Genomic DNA, 23,213 nt, shown 5'->3' with positions numbered 1-23,213 from the left:
GCCAACAGGAGTCCAGCTGCCACCTGGATTGTTAGGGAGCTGTTTTCGGTGGGCTCTATAACTGGAGGGAGCGGCTCACTCTGGGAGACGGGCACCTGGCTTTCTGAACTTCAGGGTGTGATACTGCCTTGTAACTTAGTGTGAACATGAGCCTCTTTGTTCCTGTCTGATGAAAAACATTAGTACAGTGTAAGAAAGGATAAATTAGAGAACACTCCGTAGGAAAGGCTACAGAAAGAGCTCCCAGAAACTTCAGGCTTCAGAATATTTTGGAGACCCTGCTGGCCAGGTCCTCTATATAACACAGGAAAATGGCAAGTAGGATTGACCCTACTTGACATACAAAACCAAGACATTAGAGAAGACAAATTTCTTGAGTATGACGTTTGCCTTAGCATTAGCATGTTGTAGAACAGACAGGCAGCTGTCCCAGTGAATTTGGCTGGAGTCCAGACATTTGTAGCAACTCACACTTGAGGTAATTCTGTCAGTTTCGTCAATGTCTACTTAGAATTTCTTTAATGTCTTTCTTTTTCTTGTGTGGGTGTGTGCGTGCGTGCACGTGTGCGTGAAAAAGAAAGAGAGAGAGCATGTGTGCTTCTACACATGTATGTGGAAGTAGAAACTAATGTCAAATGTCTTTCTTGATTGTTCTCCACCTTATATATGAGGCAGATCTTTAGCTATTGAACTTATAACTCCCTGATCCAACTAGTCTAACTAACCAGCATACGCTAGAGATCTTCTGTCTCCTTGTCATGCTGGGATTTCAGATGGGCCCCTAGCCTACGTGACATTTATGCAGGTGCTGGGAATCCAAACTCCGGTCCTTATGCTTTCTCGGCAAGCTCTTTGCCTCCTTCATCTCTTCAGTCCCAATTTCGACTTTTGAAAATCTGAAATTGCTTGTCTTCCTGACAGCAGCAGGTGTACTGTCCACATGTCAGGCTTCTCAATGACACAGATACCAGTGTCCTAATGATTTCTAGTCCACCATGACGCTACCCACACTTTAGACTATCCCTCAACTCTTCGTTATTTCATAAACTTCTGCTCTAGACAACTGGACACTGAGTATAATAAATTGCTAGGGACAAGTCATTCTGTAGCAGCAGCAGGATCTGGGATTGAACACTCTCTCTAAAGAGGGCAGAGTGTCTAGAAGCAGGCTCCTCTGCTAATTCAGTTAACTGAGCATGAAGCTACTTATCCTTGGAGTCTGTGGTTTCAGCAATAAACTTGGATGAAACTTAGGTAAAGACCTTGTCTTTGGGGAGACAGGAGAGAGCACAATTCTGAGAAAACATCAAATATCAGACTGTTTCCCAAAAGCTTTTAATTGGTGGGAATGGTCAATGTAATTCAGCACTCTAGGTTATCAAATGCTGTTAGTTTTGCCTCCATTTAATTCCGTCCATCAACCTTGAAGCTATGCCATCTGCAGTTTGGTTCTGGGACCAGGGTAGACACACAGAAGGTGGTTTCTGTATAAGATATACACTCCTGTTTCTAAATACTTCACAGAAGGGACACATGAATTCACTCTATGTAGTGCTTATTCAACTATGGGACAAAGGAGCACATGCCTGTATGGCAACCATTATCAACAGTCATTGTACTTAATTTTGGGAACTTTGTTAATTTTCAATGGTTTCATTTGCCCTAGAATACCAAAAATAGTGCTTTCCGCACTACTGAGCAGTAAGTAACTGCCCCGTTCTCCTTGTATAATGGCCCTTTGGATTATGGGACAGATATTCTACACACACTATTTTATTCCACAGTCAAAATAACACTATGAGCAGGCACTGTCTCTCCTCCCAACCCCAGTCTTTAGATGAGGTCAGTGGGGCTGAAGTCACAGAGACAAGTCCAACGTCACAAAGGGAAGAGAGCTGCAACTGGGCTCTTGTAGGTCTGTCTGGTGCTAGTTAGTGCTCTGGGCCACTGTGCTCACGGCTCCTGACTTATGAAGTGCTCTGTTCGGGGAAGCCTGTTGGCAGAGGGCTCCAGTGCAGCATGAAGCCAGTAGGCACCCACGATGGAACTGTCAAACGTGGGGAGTTACCTCCAAGTGAACCTGTACAATTGGGCCAGGGCGGTGAACATATGTCTGATATGCAGGCAACCGGATCTTGAAACAGGTGCTTGGAACAAAGCAATATTGTTGTAACTGGTGCAAGCCAGGGCTCAAAACCACATTTCTGAATTCTCTAAACAATGGAGTATTGCTGGAGAGACAGCTGCAAACGGCATTCTCCAGTGAAAATTCAGAGAGACAGATGGCTTCCCGCTGAAGATGTGGAGCTTTATATAAATGGAACAAGGCCTTTTAAACTTTAAAATTATTTGAAAATTCATTTTTTTTCTAAGTTTGGAGAGCAAAACTTACATAAACTTTTATTACTCTTTAACAAACATGGCGATAGCTACTCCGTGTTCTAAGGCTGGGCTGAGACAGACACACCAGGAAGGCAGCAAGACTAAATCCTTTACATACACCTCATGGTGTGGCAGCTAACTGAAAAAAAAAAAAAAAAGCCCAGATTAAACAAAGCCTAAAACACCTTTTAAAAGTATTCTTCTATAATTGCATTTTGAGATAAAAAATGGAGATGTGATGATTAAATCAAAAGTCAGAAATATGAGTCGCTGCATATGCATAATTCCTTCCTACAGAAGGCAGCTCTTTTCTTTCCCCTAAGGAAAACAAGAAGCTGTAAGCGGTGGTCCTTTTGTCTTTCTTACGAAAATGATCAGTTTTCAGTAACTTCTACCTTCTCTTAGTGGTACAGTGCCCTGCGCTATGTCTGCAGCTCACGCATTACAACTGGAACCACCATGTCCACTAGATAAGTCTATTTTGGTTGTTTGTTTAAAGATGCACAGAATGCCATCGCGGGTTAAAAGTGGTTCATTCACAATGGCTAGAACACAGTTGTCTATGCACAGAAGTTTAATTACCAGCTATCTACATGGCTGCAATATTACCCTCAGGGCTGCACTTCTTAATTAAAAATATTTGAGCTTCACAATAAGAGACTCTATTAAAATATGAATAAAACATTGTAAAGGGGAAGTTTACCAAGCACTCAGCAAATCAATTTCAGTAAGCATTCCTAGGAGGAGTACCTTCCCAGGTCGGGGCCCACAGACAGCTGCGGCCCTCCTAGTTGAAGAGGCTTTAATTTTCCTTTGCCATGAAGTGGCTTCCCACTTGGTAAGAGCACAGGTTTTCAATGGGATGTCCACCCGCAACTCCAGGTTGTAGGACCTTGAGGCTAAATTAATGGCTGAGTTTCCTAACTGGAACAACATTACTATCTGTCCAGGTTCTCAGCTTCCGGACCCAGGGCCATCCTTAATTGTGCCTAGTTCCACTTCCACATATCATTTTAGCTCCACACCTCAAACATCTGTCTCCTGCTCCCCTTCATCTTGACTCAGAATCAGCAGCTAAACACCTCATCCCACCCCGGTCTGCTGCATCCACTCTTGACAAGTCAGAGGCAATCATCTCAATGGCCACTTAAAGACACCCCCTCCCAAATACTTACTACTGACCGTGGCATAGAGGATGTTCTCCTTTAACAATAAAAAATGTACCTCTCTGACCTCATCTTCTTCTACTTATTCTTTGACCACACAATCCAGCTTTGTTCTCAAAGTTTTACATCCAATGTTTCTGATTCTGGCAACACTATTCCAAGGTTACTTGCATATTTGGCATCTCAGTAAATTTATGAGCACAGCTCAAATATGACCACCCAGATAATCACTGAAGAATCCAGGCTGTTGCTCAGCCCTGCCACTCAAATACATTATTTTTTTCCTATTCCCTTTATATAGACTGCTCTACAAAGTGTTATTTTTCAACAGTTATGACCTATTGAATAGATAATATCTAGCACTGAGGAGAATTCCTGACCTAATGCACTCAGCAGATGCTCTCGTCCAGAGGTGAACCACACAGCAATATCTTATCGCTGTGGAGGTGCTCTGTTTTAGGCGTCCTGCAAAGGTGGTAGTGGTGCCACTTATGGTGACATGCCTGACAGTGCTAGCCTAGCAGTGATACCTGCATACTGATGCCAGGATAATTCTCAAGATTGATATTTGGCATCAAGTATGGCCATTTGTCTGTGTTAGACTTCAATAGCAAGACTACAATAGACAAAGTAAAAAATAAATGAAATTAAAAAGTTTCCATTAATGACAGTTTATGAAGATGATAAAGAAGAAAAAGAAATAAGAGCACACAAAAGTAAAACTGTCTACAGTGACATGAGCCTCTGTATAGAAATCTACAATCAGACAAGTTCACCAAGGTTGTAAGATACAAATTAACTGTACTTCTATCTATTAGCAGTAGACACATAAAAATGAAATCAAGAGAATAATTCTTGGAAATGATAAAATATTTGTAAGTAAATTAACAAAAGAAGCCAAAATTTGTATATGAAAATGATGAAACACCTCTGAAAGAAAACTGAAAGACTGAAAAACAGAAAGGTATGCCATGAGTTTGAAGGCTTAATATGATCTGGAGATCTGACGTCATCCCACCTTAGTCAGATCCCTATCACACACTGCTATATTTGAGATAATAAACTCATCAGGACAGGTTTATTTGGTTGAAGATTCTTGAGGTTCCAGTCTAAGACGGGCAGACTTACGATTTAGGCCTCTGGTGGGGTTTCAGAGGTGCATGGCTGGGAACATGCGGCGGACTAAGTTCTCTTACATCATAAGCCAAGAGAGGTAAGAGGAGGAAAGAGGAGAAAGACGGGACCGGCCTCTCACTAGTCTATTCAAGTCCGCGCCAATGACAGAAGACTTCTCGTAGCAGTCCACCCTCCAAAGGTCCACAGAATTATCCCAACAAGCCTGCAACAGAAGGGCCTGCTTTATAAATCCCCACCAAGATCCCAGCTGCCTTTTATGCCAAAACGGACAGCCCAAAAGTCATGCAGAAACACAAGGAATCTAGCACAGCAAGAATGAGGAAAGGGCAGAGTGAATTGGAGAAAGCACACTTCTTGATTTTGAAGCTTATACAGAATTAGATTAATAGAGTTAATATATTACTGGCAGAGAGAATATACTTGCATGTTATATATATTTCATATATCATTATACTGGAAAAATTTGTTTTAAAAAATATGCTAGAACACTAAATTTCCATGTTAAATAATGCAGGTAGACAACAGCCCTATACTACGTAGTCACAAAGATAACTGAAGAGTCAGAACTACATAAGTGTCAGAAGAAATATTCAGTATAAATATTTGTGGCCTTGGGTCAGACATTGGTTTTTTATTTATTTATTTTTTAAAAGGATAAACCAATTATATTTTTATTTATTATAAGGGGAAAACTCACGAAACAGGAACAAGAAGTTCAAGCTCGGTGGTGCCCCACAGGAATCATACAGACAGAGAGTACCTGGGCGGTGCATCCATTTTCTCTAGGGCTCCAGGAAGCCATGCCTTCACTAGGTTTCACTTCTTTTTTTTTAATTAATTAATTAATTTATTTATTAAAGATTTCTGCCTCCTCCCCACCCCATTGGTTTTTTAGATATACTGCCAAATACACAGCAATGGAAGAAAACAACAGGTTCATCAAAATTTAAAATGTTTACGATTCAAAAGACACCATGAGGAAATAAAAAGGCAACCCACAGAGTGGAAGTAAATATTTTAAATCATATATTTGGTAAGGAAGTTTCATTCAAACCCTATTAAGAATTCTTACAAATGAATAATGATAAGATAACCTAATTAAAAATAGGCAAACGACTTGAGCAGACATTTATCCCAAAGAGATATATAAATGGATAATAAGCACATGAAGGGCTGTTCAAAATCATTAGTCATTACAGAAATTCAAATCCAAATCAGTGAGCTACCTCTTCACGGCCACTAGGATGTCTTACACACAAAAGACAGAGCAGAAGAAAGGCTGATTAGCATATAGAGAGAGTAGACCCCTCAGACACTGCTCTGGGAATGCAAAACAAAGAGGACACTTTGGGACAGCTTGGCAGCTCTCCCTAAGAGCAGTTTCCTGCAATCTATCTCTTTTACGTGTGTACTCAAGAATACCAAATACACATGCCTACAGGGGAAAAAAAAAACTTGGCTATGAAGGTCCATAGTGTCCCCATTTGTAATAGCTCAAAAAAGAATCAGTCCAAACCCCCTCAGTTGACAAATGAAATAAGAAATAAGGCATAACCACATAAAGGATTCAGGTACAGTGTGATCGCTGTTCTTGGTTGTCAACTTGACTATATCTGGAATTAACTAAAAAACCAAGGAGGTAAGCACATCTCTGAGTGATTTTCCTTAATTAAATCATTGAAGTAGGAAGATTTACTTTTCATTTGGATCTGTCAGGGTGGGAAGAGTCATCTTTAATCTGTGCCACACCAAGCGGAAGCCTAAATAAAACACACGGAAGAAGGAAGCTTTTGCCCTTTGCTTGCTTGCTTTTATTCTCACTGGCAAGTTAATTTATTCACTGGCATTAGAACCTGCTTCTTTGGGATTCTAGCTTATAGTGACGATATTCCAACATATACATCAAGCCTCATGAACTGAACAACTGGATTTTTGGGTTTTCCACTGGTAGATTGCTGGACCATAGCCTATATGACTCTCTAATACATCACACACACACACACACACACACACACACACACACACACGCTCATTCATTTTATCAGTTCTGTTCCTCTAGAAAATCCTAATAAAGAACGAATCGGTGCTTTGACATATATATTCACACACACATAATATATTCACAAGATTTAGACCCAGAAGGCCACAGAGGATGGCTCCATTCGTATGACATGTCCAGAACAGTCAGGGAGAACAGTAGCTGTCTAGAACATGGTGAGGGCAGTGGAAATGGCTGTTAGTGGGGACTGGATTTCTTTCTAAATGACAGAGGCGATGACTGCACCTTGATAATATGCTAAAATATGATGAATTGAACATTTTAAGGGATGAATTCTATTGTGTGAAAACAATAAAGTAGTGACATTGAGGAAAAACTATTTCTCTGGGTCTCTGGGGGAATTCCTTTGTGGTGGAGGCATAGATAGCACTTGAGGCAACTTTCACAGGTTCTTAGTTACAAACATCTAGAACCCACTGTAAAGCAGTGAGTGTGGACTTCTGCTTCAAGTGTGTCTCTGAAGAACACTCCATTCCTGCTGCAATTTCACTCTTCAGACTACCTTTTGCCTTCAATAATTTTATGTCCTATTAAAGCAAGATGGTTGGTCACATTTGCATGTGACCCATGGGTCTCAGTGATTACAAGGTTGGCAGAGATAAAACTAGACTAGTTTGAGCTTTCAAACCATTTAATTCCATGTCAGCATGTGGGCATGTGCACTGAAGGAGGCTGAGGAGCTCCGGATCTGGAGTTAAACAGAACTCGGGTCTTCAGCAAGAGTATATGAGTCCCCAGTGGCTGAGCCATCTTTCCTGCCCGTAGTCTGAATTTTGGTGCTGAGGCCAAACTTCTTTGCATGAATGGAAAGTCACAATGCTGTGCCTTTAGTCCTCACCAAAGACAAAGTTCCTCCCCATGTCATTGCTCTGGATATTCTGTTACGTCAGTCTTCCCAGGGGCAAAGGCAATAATGACTCTCAAGTTGCTTCACAGGAGAAGAGGTGTGTTGAACTTGGGTTTTGAAACTGTGAATAATCCAGAGGGTTTCTGGAGACTGCCTTAACTTAAGTGCCTCTTAAGTGAGGAGAACATACAGAGTGCGCCACTAGCTTTCTCTCCAAACTTTTGTTCCTTTATTCTTTCTGTCCCTTCTATGATGTGAAACCTGTAGAGAGGCAGAGAACTTAAAGTCCATTTGTGCCTTTACAGGCTTACTTTTGCGTTCTGTGAGCTACTTTTTGGGTACACAGACTGACAGACTTTTGGGGGGAAAACCAAGAGGGGTGTCTCCCAAAGACTTGACAAGGCTTGGCTCCTGGTAGCTTAGCACTGGCTACGGCCAAAGAAAGCAGCACCACAGAAGACTGACAAGGTCAGCCAGAATTCCAATTCATTAGCAGAGCCAAATAACTACAGTTATAACTAGGTTAAATAATTAATGTTTTTTTTGATTTTTTAAAGAGTATTTCTAGTTTAAAAAAGTGGGAAAGTCACAGGTGACTTTTACTCTAACTTGTCACAACACAGGTGATTTGCTCTTTCTGTATGAACACAGATTTCAGTTCTCCATTTGGATATTATTTGAAGAGAGGTTACCAGCATTAGAAAGAAGCGGCCACAGTTATTCTCATGGAATGCTGCATATGGACAGTGATTCTGGAGTTACATAGAGAGTTCATGCTCCAGTCCCAACTACAGCAGCTGTTGTCCCTGGACAGCGTAGTCTCTTACACCCGACTCTTTCCATCTGAGCAGCGGGCATGATGAGGTCTCTTGGGGCCTTTGTGAAAATCAAATGAAAAACTTGGTGCACAGGGTTGTGGCACAGTGTTGGACATATGGAAATGCTCAGAGGCTACTTCCACTTTACTGCCGATAAAGAGGTGGCAGCCCGAGACTTGTACTAGGTAGTTACTTATTACAAAAGGCTTAGAGCGCAAATGAGCCTAAGTCCTGTACTGAAACAAACAAAGACTGCTTTTTGGACATGATAGACACACATTTTCATGTTTGAAAGTGGGGTTTGTTCTGCAGCATCTCATTTATTGTCCGGTTTCTGAGAGTATTCTATGAGAAAGTAAAGACCGAAAAGCACTAACGTGGAAAGGGAAGCATCAATCTTATGGATGCGAGTGCGGCCAGTGCGTAACTAGTTTCGGGCTTTAGCTAGGACATGGATTTACTCTTAACCTTCACACGTATCATCTATTATTTGTGAAACTGCTGCAGAGAGACCAGAACGTGAAGAGAGTAATGATGCTTTTATGACTCCTAATGTAGATTGTTATTGAAAACCTGTCAATTTAACGGGCAAGCTTTTGGCTCAAAAATAAGGTCCTCGTTTATAATTTGCAGACACTGATCACTCATATTACAGGAAGTAACTGGCAAATAAAAAATAACTATTATGATGAGAACCACATAATTATCTTTCTCATTAAAAACATGAGGCATTCTATTATCCCTGGGATGTGCAGCATACTCTTTAACAGCTGTTGTAAGTGAACTAAAGCATCTGAATGGGAAAGAAAATACATTACTGATCACCCACATGATGAAGAATAAATACCGCTGTAAATGTGCAAGAAGTGCACCAAAGCACAACCTCGCGGGAAGTCCTAACCTCGCGGGAAGTCCTGCCTACACAGAAACCACAGCCAAGCCGCACACAGACCCTTCTGGAATCCATTTCAGCTGTCCCCCCAGACTTAGCTTAGGAAAGTTTTGCTTGCTGAAACTGGCATGTGGTGGAACAGAAGGTTCCTCTGTTTTGATCAGGAGATCTAGAATTTTCTAAGAACATCTTCCTTCCTTCCTTTGTGGCTAGCAGGGTATGAGGCAAGCAACAGATCCATTTATGATGGCTAGTCTTGGCTGACAATGCAACTGGATTGAGAAATGCCTAGAAAAGTGTTAAGGTACGTTCTAGCTGTATCTCTAAAGGCATTTACAGAAATAATTTACAGTGTGTGAGGAAATGAGTGATGTTACCCAGCAAGACGCAGTCCTAGAGAGAACACAGAGTGAAAGGCAGTGGTTTGCACTCTGCTGTTGCTATGACCCAAGGGCATCAGAAAAGATTCTTAAGCCTTTCAGTATGGAGTGGCAGCAGTGACTGAGTCTCCTAGGCCTTCGGTCTTAGGCAGGGGCTGCATCATTGTTCCCTCCCGTTCTAAGGCTTCTAGCTTCCAGGTTTGAGAAGCTACTGGTTTCTCAAGCAACAGATGGCCATAGAGTACTTTCTGAAGACTTTGTTTCTATAAACTATCTAATAGAATGATTTTTGTGTATACATTGGATGAGTTATTTTCTTCTCTAGAGCCTTGATCAGCATGCTCAATAACTTTAAATAACTTTAAAATAAGTTATTTCTATCTATTTGCCTCACCATGGAATTCCTGCTTTCTGGTGCTTCTGCTTCCAGAGAGGCCCTCTCTGGATATCTTCCACATATCTACCAGGCTCACTAAGTGGGTGAACACAAAGGCATAATTCTGGGGACTGGAGAACCTGGGTATGCTGGTTACCCTACATTGTGGAATAAAGCGGAAATCATTTTGGGCAGAAACTTGTGAATAAGATATAAAGTACAAGTTTTTAACAAGTTAATAAATCTATAAATAAGGCACTATATATTACTTTAATATGAAAAATATGAGCAAGTAAAATAGCTATACAAATTACAAATAGGTATAAATCATTTTTTAAAATGGCTTTCTATATGGTAAGTAGTCTGAATAAGGCATATTTTTCTACCCCCAAGTAAGTAATTAGAGTACATTTAAAAAATATTCACATATTTGCTTCAAAGAACATCTAAAATAGGATCCATGAATTGCCAAAAGCATCTGAGAACGGTATACTTTGTCTATATGCTAAGCTAACTGTGGGAAGAGAGAGAAGCAAAGCTTACGGAATTTAGCTTATTTAACCAAGGAAATGGTAGTCTAAGGACATGCGGGCTTAGGGAGGCACTTTTTGCCTGTGCTGCCAGGCAATTTTATTGTTTAAGACAGTAGATAATGAAATGTGTTTTATAAAGTGTTTTTCTTATGTGAACATTTCAATGAAAGGTGTATTTTTCCAGGAAAATACCAACATCCTTTTCTATATAATTGCTTGGAAGGCTGAAAGGGAATGCTAGAAAAATTTTACATATGTCTAGTTCTGTGATTTATCCATGGGAAAGCAAACCTAAAAAATGTTAAGATCTGAGAGAAGAGAAATTACATATATAAAAATCAATGGCCATGAAAATAATAAATAATGAAAAGGAGCAATACAGGGCTATTTTAGTGCTATGAATTACACCATAGCACACCATAAAAATTTCATGCTATGTGCTGGATAGTTTTATGTCACCTGGAAGGAGGGAACCTCAATTAATAAAACACCTCCATAAGAAGGGGCTGTAGGCAACCTTGTATGGCATTTTCTTAATTAGTGATTGGTAGGGAAGGCCCAGCCTATGGTGTGTGGGGCCATCCCTGGGATGGTAGTCCTGGGTTCTATAAGAAAACAGGTTGAGCAAGCCTTGATGAGCATGCCAGTAAGCAGTACCCCTCCATGGCCTCTGCATCAGCTCCTCTTTTCTTCCAACTTGCTTTTTAATCTTGGCATTTAGTCCCAGCAATAGAAACTCTTAACTAAGGCATGCTATAAATAATATTTTAAGAAACAACTATATCATTGTATGTAATTATGGTGGATTTTTCAAATTTGACTCATTTATATTTACATACAGTAAGCAAGTGAGTGTTAAATAAGCTAATATTGGGGGGGAAATAACACTTGGAAGAAATTAGGTGGTTCCTGAAGATCTATACCCTGACACCAAATGTGTAGTTTCAGCAAACTATTCCTTGACATTCCATTCATAGCCAAATAGAACCAAATGCACCATCACTACCAAATTTTGGTATCTTAAAACAAAATGTTTGGCGACAAAGTTGGGCTGTTTAGTTTTCTACATTGTTCAAGAGTAATGATCCTTTCAGGAAGGTGAAATTTCTCCTTGAGAATGCAGGACGCGATGGCGAGGAAGCAAGCATGCTCTAGGCTGAGCGCAGAACAAGGGAGTTAGCAGAGCTTTTAACCAGGAGGAATCCGCTCTTGTCTTGCTCACTTCCTTCCGTGGTCATCATGTGTAGAGTCTTGTGCTAGTCAACATGGATGGTGGGAACATGATGGTAGACCAAGTGCCTCCCATCTGGAGATTTTATTCAGGAGGCAATGAAGAATTATGTGACTTGAAACAGAATATCACAAGGATACAGGTCAGAAGGAATGGGAATAGCACTGCTGTGGAGGGCTGAGACAGTGTAACTGTCCTGGCAGGAGAGAGGATATTCTATGGGCAGACCCTTGTGCCCTCCCTTTGGTCATTAAACTATTTAAACAATGGTGCCCCAGATACTGGATTTCCTCAGCGATCTCATGCTGGAAGTAAGGAAAGACTAGGTGTCAGTCAGAGAAGAACTTGTCTCGCAAGAAGAGATTTCAGACAATTCTGACTCCTTGTCAGAGCACCTTACGAGACGACCTGAGCCACGGGTGGTGGGCAGTCCACACTTCAACCGGGACTACAGAGTTATGCATCCCTCTCGTCTCTATTTAAATCTAAACCTCATGTTAGGACCCCGAAGATGGACTTAGGGAGGTCACTAGATTTACGGATTTGAGCTTCTTCCCAGTGTAGACACACTGAATAAATCTCCTCCCTCTGTTTTGTCACTATTACTCATTTATCAGGCTACTGAGGAAGGGTGAGTAAGCCTGGCTGTTGAGGCTCTCAGAGCCCAGGCTCTGATCCTAGCATATTCAAGTGCAGTGGAAATGGAGGCCTAGAGTAGAAAATGCAGAGATGCCCATGTCAATGAAGTGATGAGGGAAAGGCTAGACTGATTTCTGTGTTGGAGTCTGCACCTTACGGGCGGAGGCTACCAGACTTATAACAACTATAGGGTCTGTTACAAGGACTCCATGTGGTTTTCTTATTCATGTATCTCCCTGTGGTGCCTACAAAATGCTGTGCGTGTAGCAGGAGCTTAATAATATTTACTGAATTAATGCCGCTTGCAAAAGCCCCTACATCCTGCCTTTGACATATGTACCTATATACCATGGCTGTCATTTCAGGGCCTGGGGTACATTAGTCAAGCACCTAACCACTGAACTACACCCCAGTCTCGTGTGTGTGTGTATAAACATGGAATGAATGTAGGCTGTGTGGATCACAGAAATCTCACTGTCACTTGTTTGTATCAGTTAGAGAGAAGAAAATGTTTTGCTTTGTTTTATTTTGTGTTTGGAGAAGAGATAACACTGTATAGCAGTCAGACCGAATTTTTAGTGAGGAAGAAAGACAGGAAGGAAGGGAGGGAGGGAGGGAGGGAGGGAGGGAGGGAGGGAGGGAGGGAGGGAGGGAGGGAGGGAAGGAAGGAAGGAAGGAAGGAAGGAAGGAAGGAAGGAAGGAAGGAAGGAAGGAAGGAAGGAAGGAAGGAAGGAAGGCAGGCAGGCAGGCAGGCAGGCAGGCAGGCAGGCAGGCAGGCTAGCTGTCTGGCAGTGCTGAATCCATCAGGGCTGTCTTAGAACTAAGCCAGGAGGTAACCGCTGACTTCTATTTCCCTTCTTTTTTAGACGAGACCAAACAGATCCTTTTCGTATCTTTATGAAAATGAAGTGTTACCACCACTCATTCACTCGTAATTGAGGAGACTGGGCATTGCTCCAGTGTCTCTGGCATTCCTTCTAGCTTTCTGATCCAAAGGCATGTTCTTCAACAGTGTGAACATCCTTACAGTGCCCAGTGTTGGGAAGGAGGAGCATGCTCAAGAAGTGGCTTCCAGAAGAAAGCAGGGTCTCCTGTGACTGAGGCATGGACAGAGATAGCTGCCCTTTCTTTACTATCTGTAGGACTCTGATATGTTCCTCTGTTTTTTGTAAAACTAGTATAAACAAAAATTAGGTCTGTCAGTACCAGCAAGATATGTCCCTGAGAGACAGGCCCTGTGCTGTCATCTTTCTTTACTATCAATCAGCAAGCCTTATTGGCAGAGGCTTTAAGACCAAGCTTGATAGCAGCACTGCCAGGTAATCCCAACTGCTTCCTACAGAAAGAAATGGTCACGAGACAACAGGGCAGGATGCAGCACCATAGGGTAACTATGAACATCAATGATGCACGGTATATTCCAGAAACCTAGAGATAAGGATTTAAGGCGTCTGCCATGAATAAATAAATTGTTGAAGATATGTTTAACCTGATTTAAATAATAAGGCATATAATGTATTGAAGCATCATACTGTACACCATTACTCTGTACATTCAGTTAAATGAATAAAATTTAAAACCTGTAATGGAAGAGAGAAGATAGTAGCAAAAGCAATACTACTTATAAGGTAAGAGGCAATGAAGAGGATCCCTCCAGAGCTCAGATACTCTCTTGTGAAAATTTAAAAAGTGACTCAATCCCAGATTCATTTAGAAGTCTCTAACAAATGAATTCACTTGGTAGGAAATCTATTTCTCCATCCACAGTGCATCAAGGTACAAACTTCTTTTGCTTCCAGTAGTTACTTCAGGAAAACCTTTCCCTTTGTTTGGCATAGGCAGAGTTGATAAACATGAAATTACTTACAAGCATGTATCTAGGCGTTCAGCTCACACTTTTCTTAAGTTATATCCTGGTGTGGATATCAGCCAAGAGGAAGACGTATACCCACCCCAGTGAATTTATTTCCATGCTAACGTGCTTCTGTGCTATTTTAAATATAAAGAAAGGACATACAAACTAGGGAATCTGCACAGGGAGCCATAGATATATTCCCACTGCCTCTCCCTGAACCATTAATTGTAGTTTATACCAGATTCAGAAAGGGAATTGAGATGATTGAGAAGGATAAGACAGAAGCTTAAGTTTAATTAATAGTTTGATGTGACCTGGTTTAGTTTCTCATTTAGAGGAAAATTCTACATTCTTCACCAAGAGATAGGCACTGAGAGCACCCTGATCTTTTCTTCACTAATGCTTCTGCCACTTTTATAAGATATAGATGTCACTCATTGATTTCACATACGTAAAGGCTCAATCTGCTTGTGGGTTAATTTCTGGGTAAGCTCTATGCATTTGGTACATGCACGAGAAGTTGGCTTCCTAAGAATGAACTGAACAGCCACATTCTCCTGTTGGTTGGTTATGGAGCTACTGAAAACTCACACAGCAGCTGAATGAACTTTGTCAGAGCAGCAAAGAGGCATTTACGATTTTCCCATTCCAATCCTTGGCTCATCTCTTTCTCAGAAGAACAAATACACAATGATTTTGATTTAACTTAATACATACATTTTAAAAACCCTAAAGATCTTGAAGCACCTGTACTTGGGTTTCAAAACATTTGTTTGTTAAATATTCAATCAAACCCCAGTGCCAGGAACATCAATAGAGTGCGCCTGATTAACTGTAGTACAGCATATGTATGCTGAAGGGGTTGATTTCCCCGAGGAACCGCACTTCCTTTGTTGAGCTACATTTCTTAGAAGGACGTGCAGATGGGCATTTGGACAATCATTTCTGGATTTCACAGAACGGATGGCTCTTGCTGAGCTGTAATTTTGAAAAGATAATTTTAATGACTCTTGAGGGCCACTGACTTAGAGCAGATGGGACCCAGGCTCTTTGAATCACAACTTTCATGTTGAACGAGTCAGACCAGAACTCATGCTAGCCTCTGTAAAAACAGATGATTGTATTTACCTAAAGAAAAGAAGTCTATGACATTCTTAAAAATTCTGCAAAAAAAAAAATCCAAAATATTCCAAGCTCACCTTTGATGGCAATCTTGAATTATAATCTGGTGAGTGGAAGTTTTCCTTTGGCCAAAATTTTAAATATGCTAATTGACAACCCCTTCAGCTAGACAACAGAGCTGGCAAACAGCTGAGATAGTATAGATAATACTTATGTTGTTGAGGAAAGAGCATAGTTATCTGGACAAATTATAACTATATAGTTATAAAAATGAAAAGCCAATTTCTTCTTTCATGAAACAAGACTGGCCATTCCAATGTTTCTTAAATGTCATCCTAACAACCATCTCCAAAACGGATTTCGACTTCTTGGCTATTATGGGAATCTGTCAAAGTAATAATACAGTTTTCTGAGGTTGACAAAAAAAGTGGTAGCAGTGTCTTATCTTTCATTTTACTCCATTGTAAAGAAACTGAAAGGAAGACATGGACGTTCTTAGCAAGCACCCGGCTTTCGCCATGTCTGAAACTCGGTGAGCAAATCATCTCTCTTCCAGTATCATAATTCTGCTGTGAGGCAGTGAGTGCACAGGGCAGGGAAGTTGAGCTTATGAATATTTGAAGAAGTAATAAGGTTCTCGTAACTGCTCAAGACAAATTATATTTTCCAATGAGGTAGATCTGATATTAAAGAGTTCTTACAGAAAGTCCTGTTCAAAACTCAACATTGATCTGCAAGACATGTGGCTTCTACCGAAAATGACGCAATGTTGGGTTTTAAGCAGAGGAGTAATTTATGCCTCTGTCACCTCCTGTACAATGATGCAGAGTCTAGTAGGAGGGACCAAGAGGCCTGTGGCTTTTTCAGAACTATCTCAGTGGATAATAATAAAGACATACTGGATTGAACAGGCCAAAAGGATTAGTCACACAGAACTGGAGAGTACATTGCATTGTAATTCACAAAATACAGGAATAAAATGTGAGGCAATGTATTTAAAATCCTTCCATTTTCGCCGGGCGGTGGTGGCGCACGCCTTTAATCCCAGCACTCGGGAGGCAGAGGCAGGCGGATCTCTGTGAGTTCGAGACCAGCCTGGTCTACAAGAGCTAGTTCCAGGACAGACTCCAAAACCACAGAGAAACCCTGTCTCAAAACAACAACAACAACAAAAAAAAAACCAAAAAAAAAAATACAAAAAAAATAAAATCCTTCCATTTTCCTAATACTATACTGACATTTAAGTTTTCAAAGACTATATAGAAACATAAAATGTCATATGTGGATCAAACATACTTTCCATTATATGTATACAGATGTGTGAAAGAGCTAATCAAAGGAATGTAGAGGTGAATAACTTATAGTATAACCCAGCAATACATTCTATTAGGAGAAAGCATAAAGTGAAATAGCTTTACTGAATGTAAAAAATAATTAAAAGTAACAATGCCAGGAAAGAAGAAATGCAGGTATTTAACATTGTGGTTTACATAATTGTCCCTTGTAGGCTTCCATTCAAAGGATGGAAAGAAGTTATGAAAACTTTACCACCTAATCTGAGTATGACAGTAGTTAGTCTATATTAATTTGCACCTTAGATGGGTATTTTGGGGGCCAATGTTCCAATGTGAATTGTTGTAGAGGATGAGTATGTGAATTTGAAAGCATCCTCTCCTGTGCATACAAAGGCTCCTCTGGGGCGGTGGAAAGTGGCAGTACTATAGCTCTAGATAAAATTAAATTGAGGGACTAGTGAAACAAATTTAAAGAGCTAGTTCAACTTGCACACCAAGTGCATCCACTAGCCATGCTGGGAATAATGACGAAACACCAAACGGCCTCTTCTAGATGATGTGGCAGTAGGCAAAGCCCTCTGTTTTAATCTCTTTTCTAAGATAATTCATTTTACACGGTACTTTCAATTTTATAGCTTGTCATGAAATATATTTCTGTAATGTGCTTTTCAAATAAAAGGTACAATTTCAAAATTAACTGAGCACCAGCTATTAGTATATATGACAGCCTGGGGAATAAAATATACACCAAGCAGATAGTACAAGAGAATATTTTAAAAATTCATACTTCTGCGACTCAAACTGTGATCTCAGATGTGAATTAATTAAGGTAGTATCACTTTAAATTATAAAGACAATATATCACTGGCGCTTTCCTTGGAGTAGTCTTTACTACAGAATGTGTGCTTTTCTTCTATCATAACAACATAATTTGTTTCTACCTGGTTTATATGTTACTGACTTTAAACTAGTTTCTTTTTAAGTATCACTCGCTTATCAAGCATTATAGAAAGTTTTTAAATTACTGAGCATATAATAAATAATTATCCTCTATTTGTACAATAAAATGTTTTCCTTAACTATAATAATGTTATTCTAAAGATGCAACATTCTCAAACAATGTAGCTAATATTAAGGATGCTTCAATTATCTAGACTAATCTTTCTTCAAACTTGGAGATGTATATAAAATAAATACTAAAAAATATAACTCAATTTCCCAAGGCTTATAAATCAATAAATGAGAGAAGCTATCCCTTAAAAAAGCATGACACCCTCCCCCCATTAAACAACCAAACAAAAAAGGAAATCAATTCTGTAACAAAACTTATGTAAGTGAATGTAGTTCAGCCTTTTATTTTGTTAACATTTTATTATCCTGGGTTGTGTCTTATTAGTGTCTCTGAGTCCACAATATGGCAAGGCTTCTCCATTGGCACTCTTTGGAGGCTCTGAAAAACAGTGAGCCAGGCAGGTGTGAGCACTGAGATGGTCCCACCACAGACTCTAGCCACATGCTCCTGGCCACACAGACAGGCATGGTACAGGACGAACAGAAGACTGTGCAGTAAGAGTGTGGGGAAAAAGCAAGATGAATTTATTTTCCATTTGACAGAGTTATCAATAAATACATTTTGTATAGTAAAAATGGAAGGGCATCAGAAGTAGAAGAACTAGAAGAAAAAGAAAGCACATGAAGTGGAATCAAATTCAAACCTACAGAACTGAAGTCTGCATTTCCCCTCAAAATGTGATTGCTTGAGATGGACAGAATAGCTAAGTTCCTCATGATATGCGCTTCCCGGGGTCGTTCCTCATAAAACTGTTTTCATTGTTTCCCAGAGAACTGCTATTTCCCACCTGTCAGGAAACTTTCACTATTAAAGCCTTTTGGGTTAAAGAAGGAAGATGGCGCCATGCGCTCCTTGGAAAGACATAAGTCTATCCCTTGGAAGCATAATGTTAAGAATAAACAGAACACTTGGCCAAATTTAGAAGTGATGACTTGGGATAGAAGCTCTACTAGATAATGAAGACAAGAATCTATCTTATAATTTTTTACAGCTTGATGATTTAGGGAAGAAAGACATAGGTATGTATAATATTTAAATGTCCAACATTTAACATGGTGGCATGAAATGCACTCTATTTAGCACATGCAAAAGCCAGGATATTATATAAAAAGGATTCTACATATATTTTGTTGACAAAATTCATTAGAATATATAAGCCCCATAATTACTGTAAAAGCTCTAAGCAAGGTCCTCATATTCTTGGTTGGCTCTGAACACTGAAGCATGGGCCTGATCTACAATGCACTGTCCACAAGGCATTCTCATTCAGTTATAGTTATTATGAAAACTTCGTAAACACGTATAGGAGATTTCTAATTATTTCTATGTCATATTATTTGCACATCTTTTCTTAAATTTTAACTTGACTATGGTACTTTTAAAATGTTTCTTCAACACATACGAATTACCATTGTGAAGAATAAAGATAAAAGAGCTGTGTATGGTGGCATATGCCTTTAATCTCAGCACTTGGAAGTCAGAGGCAGGCTGATCTCTCTGAGTTCAAGGCCAGCCAGGTCTACAAAGAAAGTTCCTGGACAGCCAGGACTGTTACAAAGAGAAACCCTGTCTCAAAAAGGAAAAGTAAACCCTAAAAATATAAATATACACATAATGATATGGAGAGTGTACAGTGCTTACCTGACAAGCAGGAAGTCTCAAATTTGATCCCTAGCACTCACAGATAAAGCAGGGCAAGGTGGCTCATGGGAAGGCTTAGTTGGCCTGTCAACATAACCTAATTAGTGAGCTCAGGGGCAGTAACAGACCATACTTAAGAAAGAAAAAAGGTGGTGGACATGACACCCAAGGACTCCACATGCACTGAACACAAGTGCAGCTAACACACACAAACTACGTATGCACACACATAGATGAATTACATACCCCCAAATAAAGTTGTAGTAATTAGTTTTTAAACAAATACTTCTAAGCCATATTCAGATTGAGTTTCAACAAATTTATAAGAAAATTTTTATCAGTTTACTAACTTACAATATATTTATATTCTAAATAATTCCAGAAAACACCTCCTGTAAGGAGAGTCCCAGTACTAATTCATGATTCATTATCTAAACTTTAATTGGCACAGCTCTCGAAATTCTGAGACCATATGGAAAATAATGAGTCCTAATAGGTCTAAGGTGAAAAGATGGTAGGGGAGGAAGGAGCCAGAAAAGTGTCAGTTCTGAATGCTTAGCAACCACAGCACAGCCTCTCCAGAGCCCCTGATCACCGGTGTCTCAGCTTTTCAGTGGTCTTGCTATCAACTATAAATTATTTCTAATTATGTGAGGCAAAGATTAAAATGAAAAAACATAAACAACTGAAAAACTGGCTTCTATAATTAAACATGGAATTGGCTGTTAATAATAAAAATCCAGAAATTTTGAGTTACCATAACAACCCGATGGAACTGTTGACTGACATAGCAATCTGCTGCGTTTTTATAAATAGCAATTGATTCCCACTCTTTCACTCTAGCTCATTTTAACGCTACTGGCACGAATAGGACACTGTGCTTTAAGCCCATTTTACTCCTCAAGCTGTGTACCTCTTCGCTGCTGTCAGTGCCGTCAAAATTGTCTTCCAACTTGGTGTCTCTCCTGCTCACGCTGCTGTCCTCTTTAGGGTCCAGAACGAATGGGTACCCCTCTGGGGACATAGCATGACTCTTCCCATGAGGTGCTGATCTTGGTCTCGATGAAAAGGTGAAAATGTTCTTGGGAACCATCCGGGTTTCCTCTGCCTGGTCAGGTTCACTGTCCTTGCTGGTTTCTAGCCACAGGTGTGAAGCAATGCATGAGTCCCCATCCAGGAGAGAAGACTGACTGCTACATGCTGGATCAGAAGTCAGAGAAGTGCTTTCAGGAAATATCCACTCATCTGACATTGGGGAAAGAAGGGAACAGTCAGACTTGGGTTCCAATAAAGGTTTGTTTAGGTGGTTAGGGTAACACTTCTTTTTGAAACAGAGGTTTATCAGAGAAGGCAGAAGCCAGGGGAGGCATTTCCCCCACTATCTTGTGTCTTGCTAAACAGTTACCCACAGAACAGAGCCCACAGCCACAGGCAAGTCATCTACACTTGCTCTCCATTTGAGCTGAAACCCTGGCCAGGAAATTTGTAAGTCTGAAATAATTATCACCTGTCTCGCAGCAAGTTCTTTATAGCAAAACCTCATTAACTTGACATCCAGTGAGGGAAGTTGTCCAAATTTAAAAGGATTTGAGTTACTAATACCTCCCTTTTTACCGCAGGAAGACAGTACAGTACGTAACAAGCTTTTTTAACCAGACCATCTGGTCATTGTGTGGGTTACGAATCAAGGAAACCATGGAATGATGACTGATAGTTATTTCTTTGCCTCTTTCTGATTGAAATAATTCACAGACATTGCAAGCAACTCTATATGTACAGAAATACTGTTAATCTGAGTGATGGTTTCTCAAGGTGAAATACAATTTTATATTTAATTTTAGAAGCTTTGATAAAATTTTTTATTATTTCTTTAAAAATTCTGCATATGACTGATGAAATTTTTATCAAATGTTTAAAAAATCTTTCATTTTTTTATACTACACTGAAGCAGGTTTTATAACTGATCTAGGCAATATGAGAGTACAATGTTTATGGTAAATGCAGTTAAAGGCAACATTGCTTCCTTTCTTCGGGAAGACTACAGAAGAGAGCCCCTTTCCTTGAATGCACTCCCTCCCCCCCCCAATTGTTTCAGTGTTGGGCCTTGCACCTGTTCTGCACAGCTCTGATGTAGATGGAATGATTTATGTTGGACCCTTTAATCTATTACAGCTGAGACCACAATGAAAGTAACCGCAGGACATGTAAGATTTGCCAACTATAAAGCCTATGCTGTAAAAGCAAGATCCAGAAACCTCAAAAATGACACTGGTGTCACAAATGGAAAATAGTTCAAGACTGCACTCATCAGTTACTTGCCATGGACTTGCTGCACAAAAAGGACTGGGAGGTAAAGGGGTTGATAAAATATGGTACAGCAAGACTTGTATTTTCAGGTCCATGGCCAGAACAGCCTGAAGCTACTTTATCTCTTCCCTGCCCAGAGGTACAGGTGGTCTGAGTCAGGGTGGGCAGGTGAGATAAATAAATTGACTGGACCCTCCTATTTGGGGCAGCAAATCCTTCTGCACGGAGCTAGGCACACAGTGGAATTTTGTAAATCTAGTGTTACTCTGAAACAGTCTTCAACCTAGGTTGTATAAATTACTTTGGGCTTGCAAAAATTTTGGTTAACAATAAAAAATTTTGAATAGACAAAAACGTCACAAACTAATTCAAAACACAACACAATGAATGCCAGGTGTTTTTTGATAATCTTCACCCATGTTTCAGGGTGTGACTTTATTGAAGTCCAATGCTGAATACATACCACATGCCATACACATACCATCACACCAAGACATGCCGCAGTTCAAGCGAATACTGTTTAAAACCCCTTGGATTTGAGACTGTTGGGAATTGTAGTGTTTTTACTGAGCATAAAAAAAAAATTCTGGGTTTTTGTTTGTTTGGTTTTTTTGAGACAGGGCTTTTCTGTGTAGCCCTGGATATCCTAGAACTAGGTCTGTAGAGCAGGCTGGACTTCAACTCACAGAGATCTGTCCACCTCTGCCTCCTGAATGCTGGGATTAGAGGTTTGCACCATCACTGCCCGGCTAGTTTGCTGTTCTTGTACAGAAATGACAGGCTAATTATATAAGGGAGAGATTTTAATTTTCCTACTGTCATTCCTCAACATTAAGTATTAGGCTGGTATGTCTTTGGATTATATTGTGTTAAAACTTTTATTCCTTTTTTTTATTTTTTAGTTATTTTTTGAGACAAGGATCTTCTATGTAACCCCAACTCTCCTGGTACTCACTCTGTACACTAGGCTGGACTTGGTCTCTCAGGGATTTGCCTACCTTTACCTCCCAAGCGCTGGGGTTAAAGGTGTGGGACACTATAGCCCCCCTCTCCCCGAGGGCTAGTAATTCTACACATATGTGCCAGCATGTCTGGCCTCAGAATGTTTAATTATAAAAACTTACTGTTTGAGCTGCTGGCTTGAGTTTAACAATAACAACAAAAAATCACTGAATGAAATGTGGCCCAGGATGGGGCAGAGTTTCCAGTAATTTATGAACTAGCCCTTTCATACTGCTAGCTCTGACCATGTCATTTGTAAAGTGCCTCCACTGTGGTTAAACAACCACAATTCCCAGAACTAAAATGATTTGGTTCCAACTTGGTTTTTAGATTCTTGTTTGCCTGACCTATTGATCCCAGAAAACTGACCATAAGAGATGGTCTGTTAGTGACTTGGCACTCTTTATCCCAGTGGACACGATACCTCCCAACTGCCCGCAGCAGTGGCTAACTGTAGGC

General features: G+C 40.1%; 1 protein-coding gene across 3 annotated transcripts in view; it reads right to left on the bottom strand.

Moving 5' to 3' along the window:
- Cfap20dc (CFAP20 domain containing) overlaps positions 1–23,213 on the bottom strand; it is a 299,498-nt gene that overhangs the window by 160,005 nt on the left and 116,280 nt on the right. For all 3 annotated transcript variants that reach the window (XM_057769705.1, XM_057769704.1, XM_057769706.1), the window contains one exon: positions 20,359–20,690. In XM_057769705.1, coding sequence (XP_057625688.1) covers positions 20,359–20,690 — 332 coding nt within the window. The remainder of the gene's footprint in view (positions 1–20,358; positions 20,691–23,213) is intronic.

This window comes from Chionomys nivalis, chromosome 5, assembly GCF_950005125.1.
Source record: "Chionomys nivalis chromosome 5, mChiNiv1.1, whole genome shotgun sequence".
Lineage (NCBI taxonomy): Eukaryota > Metazoa > Chordata > Mammalia > Rodentia > Cricetidae > Chionomys > Chionomys nivalis.
Note: the sequence above shows the minus strand (reverse complement) of the source record. Positions and strands in the feature narration are given on the sequence as shown.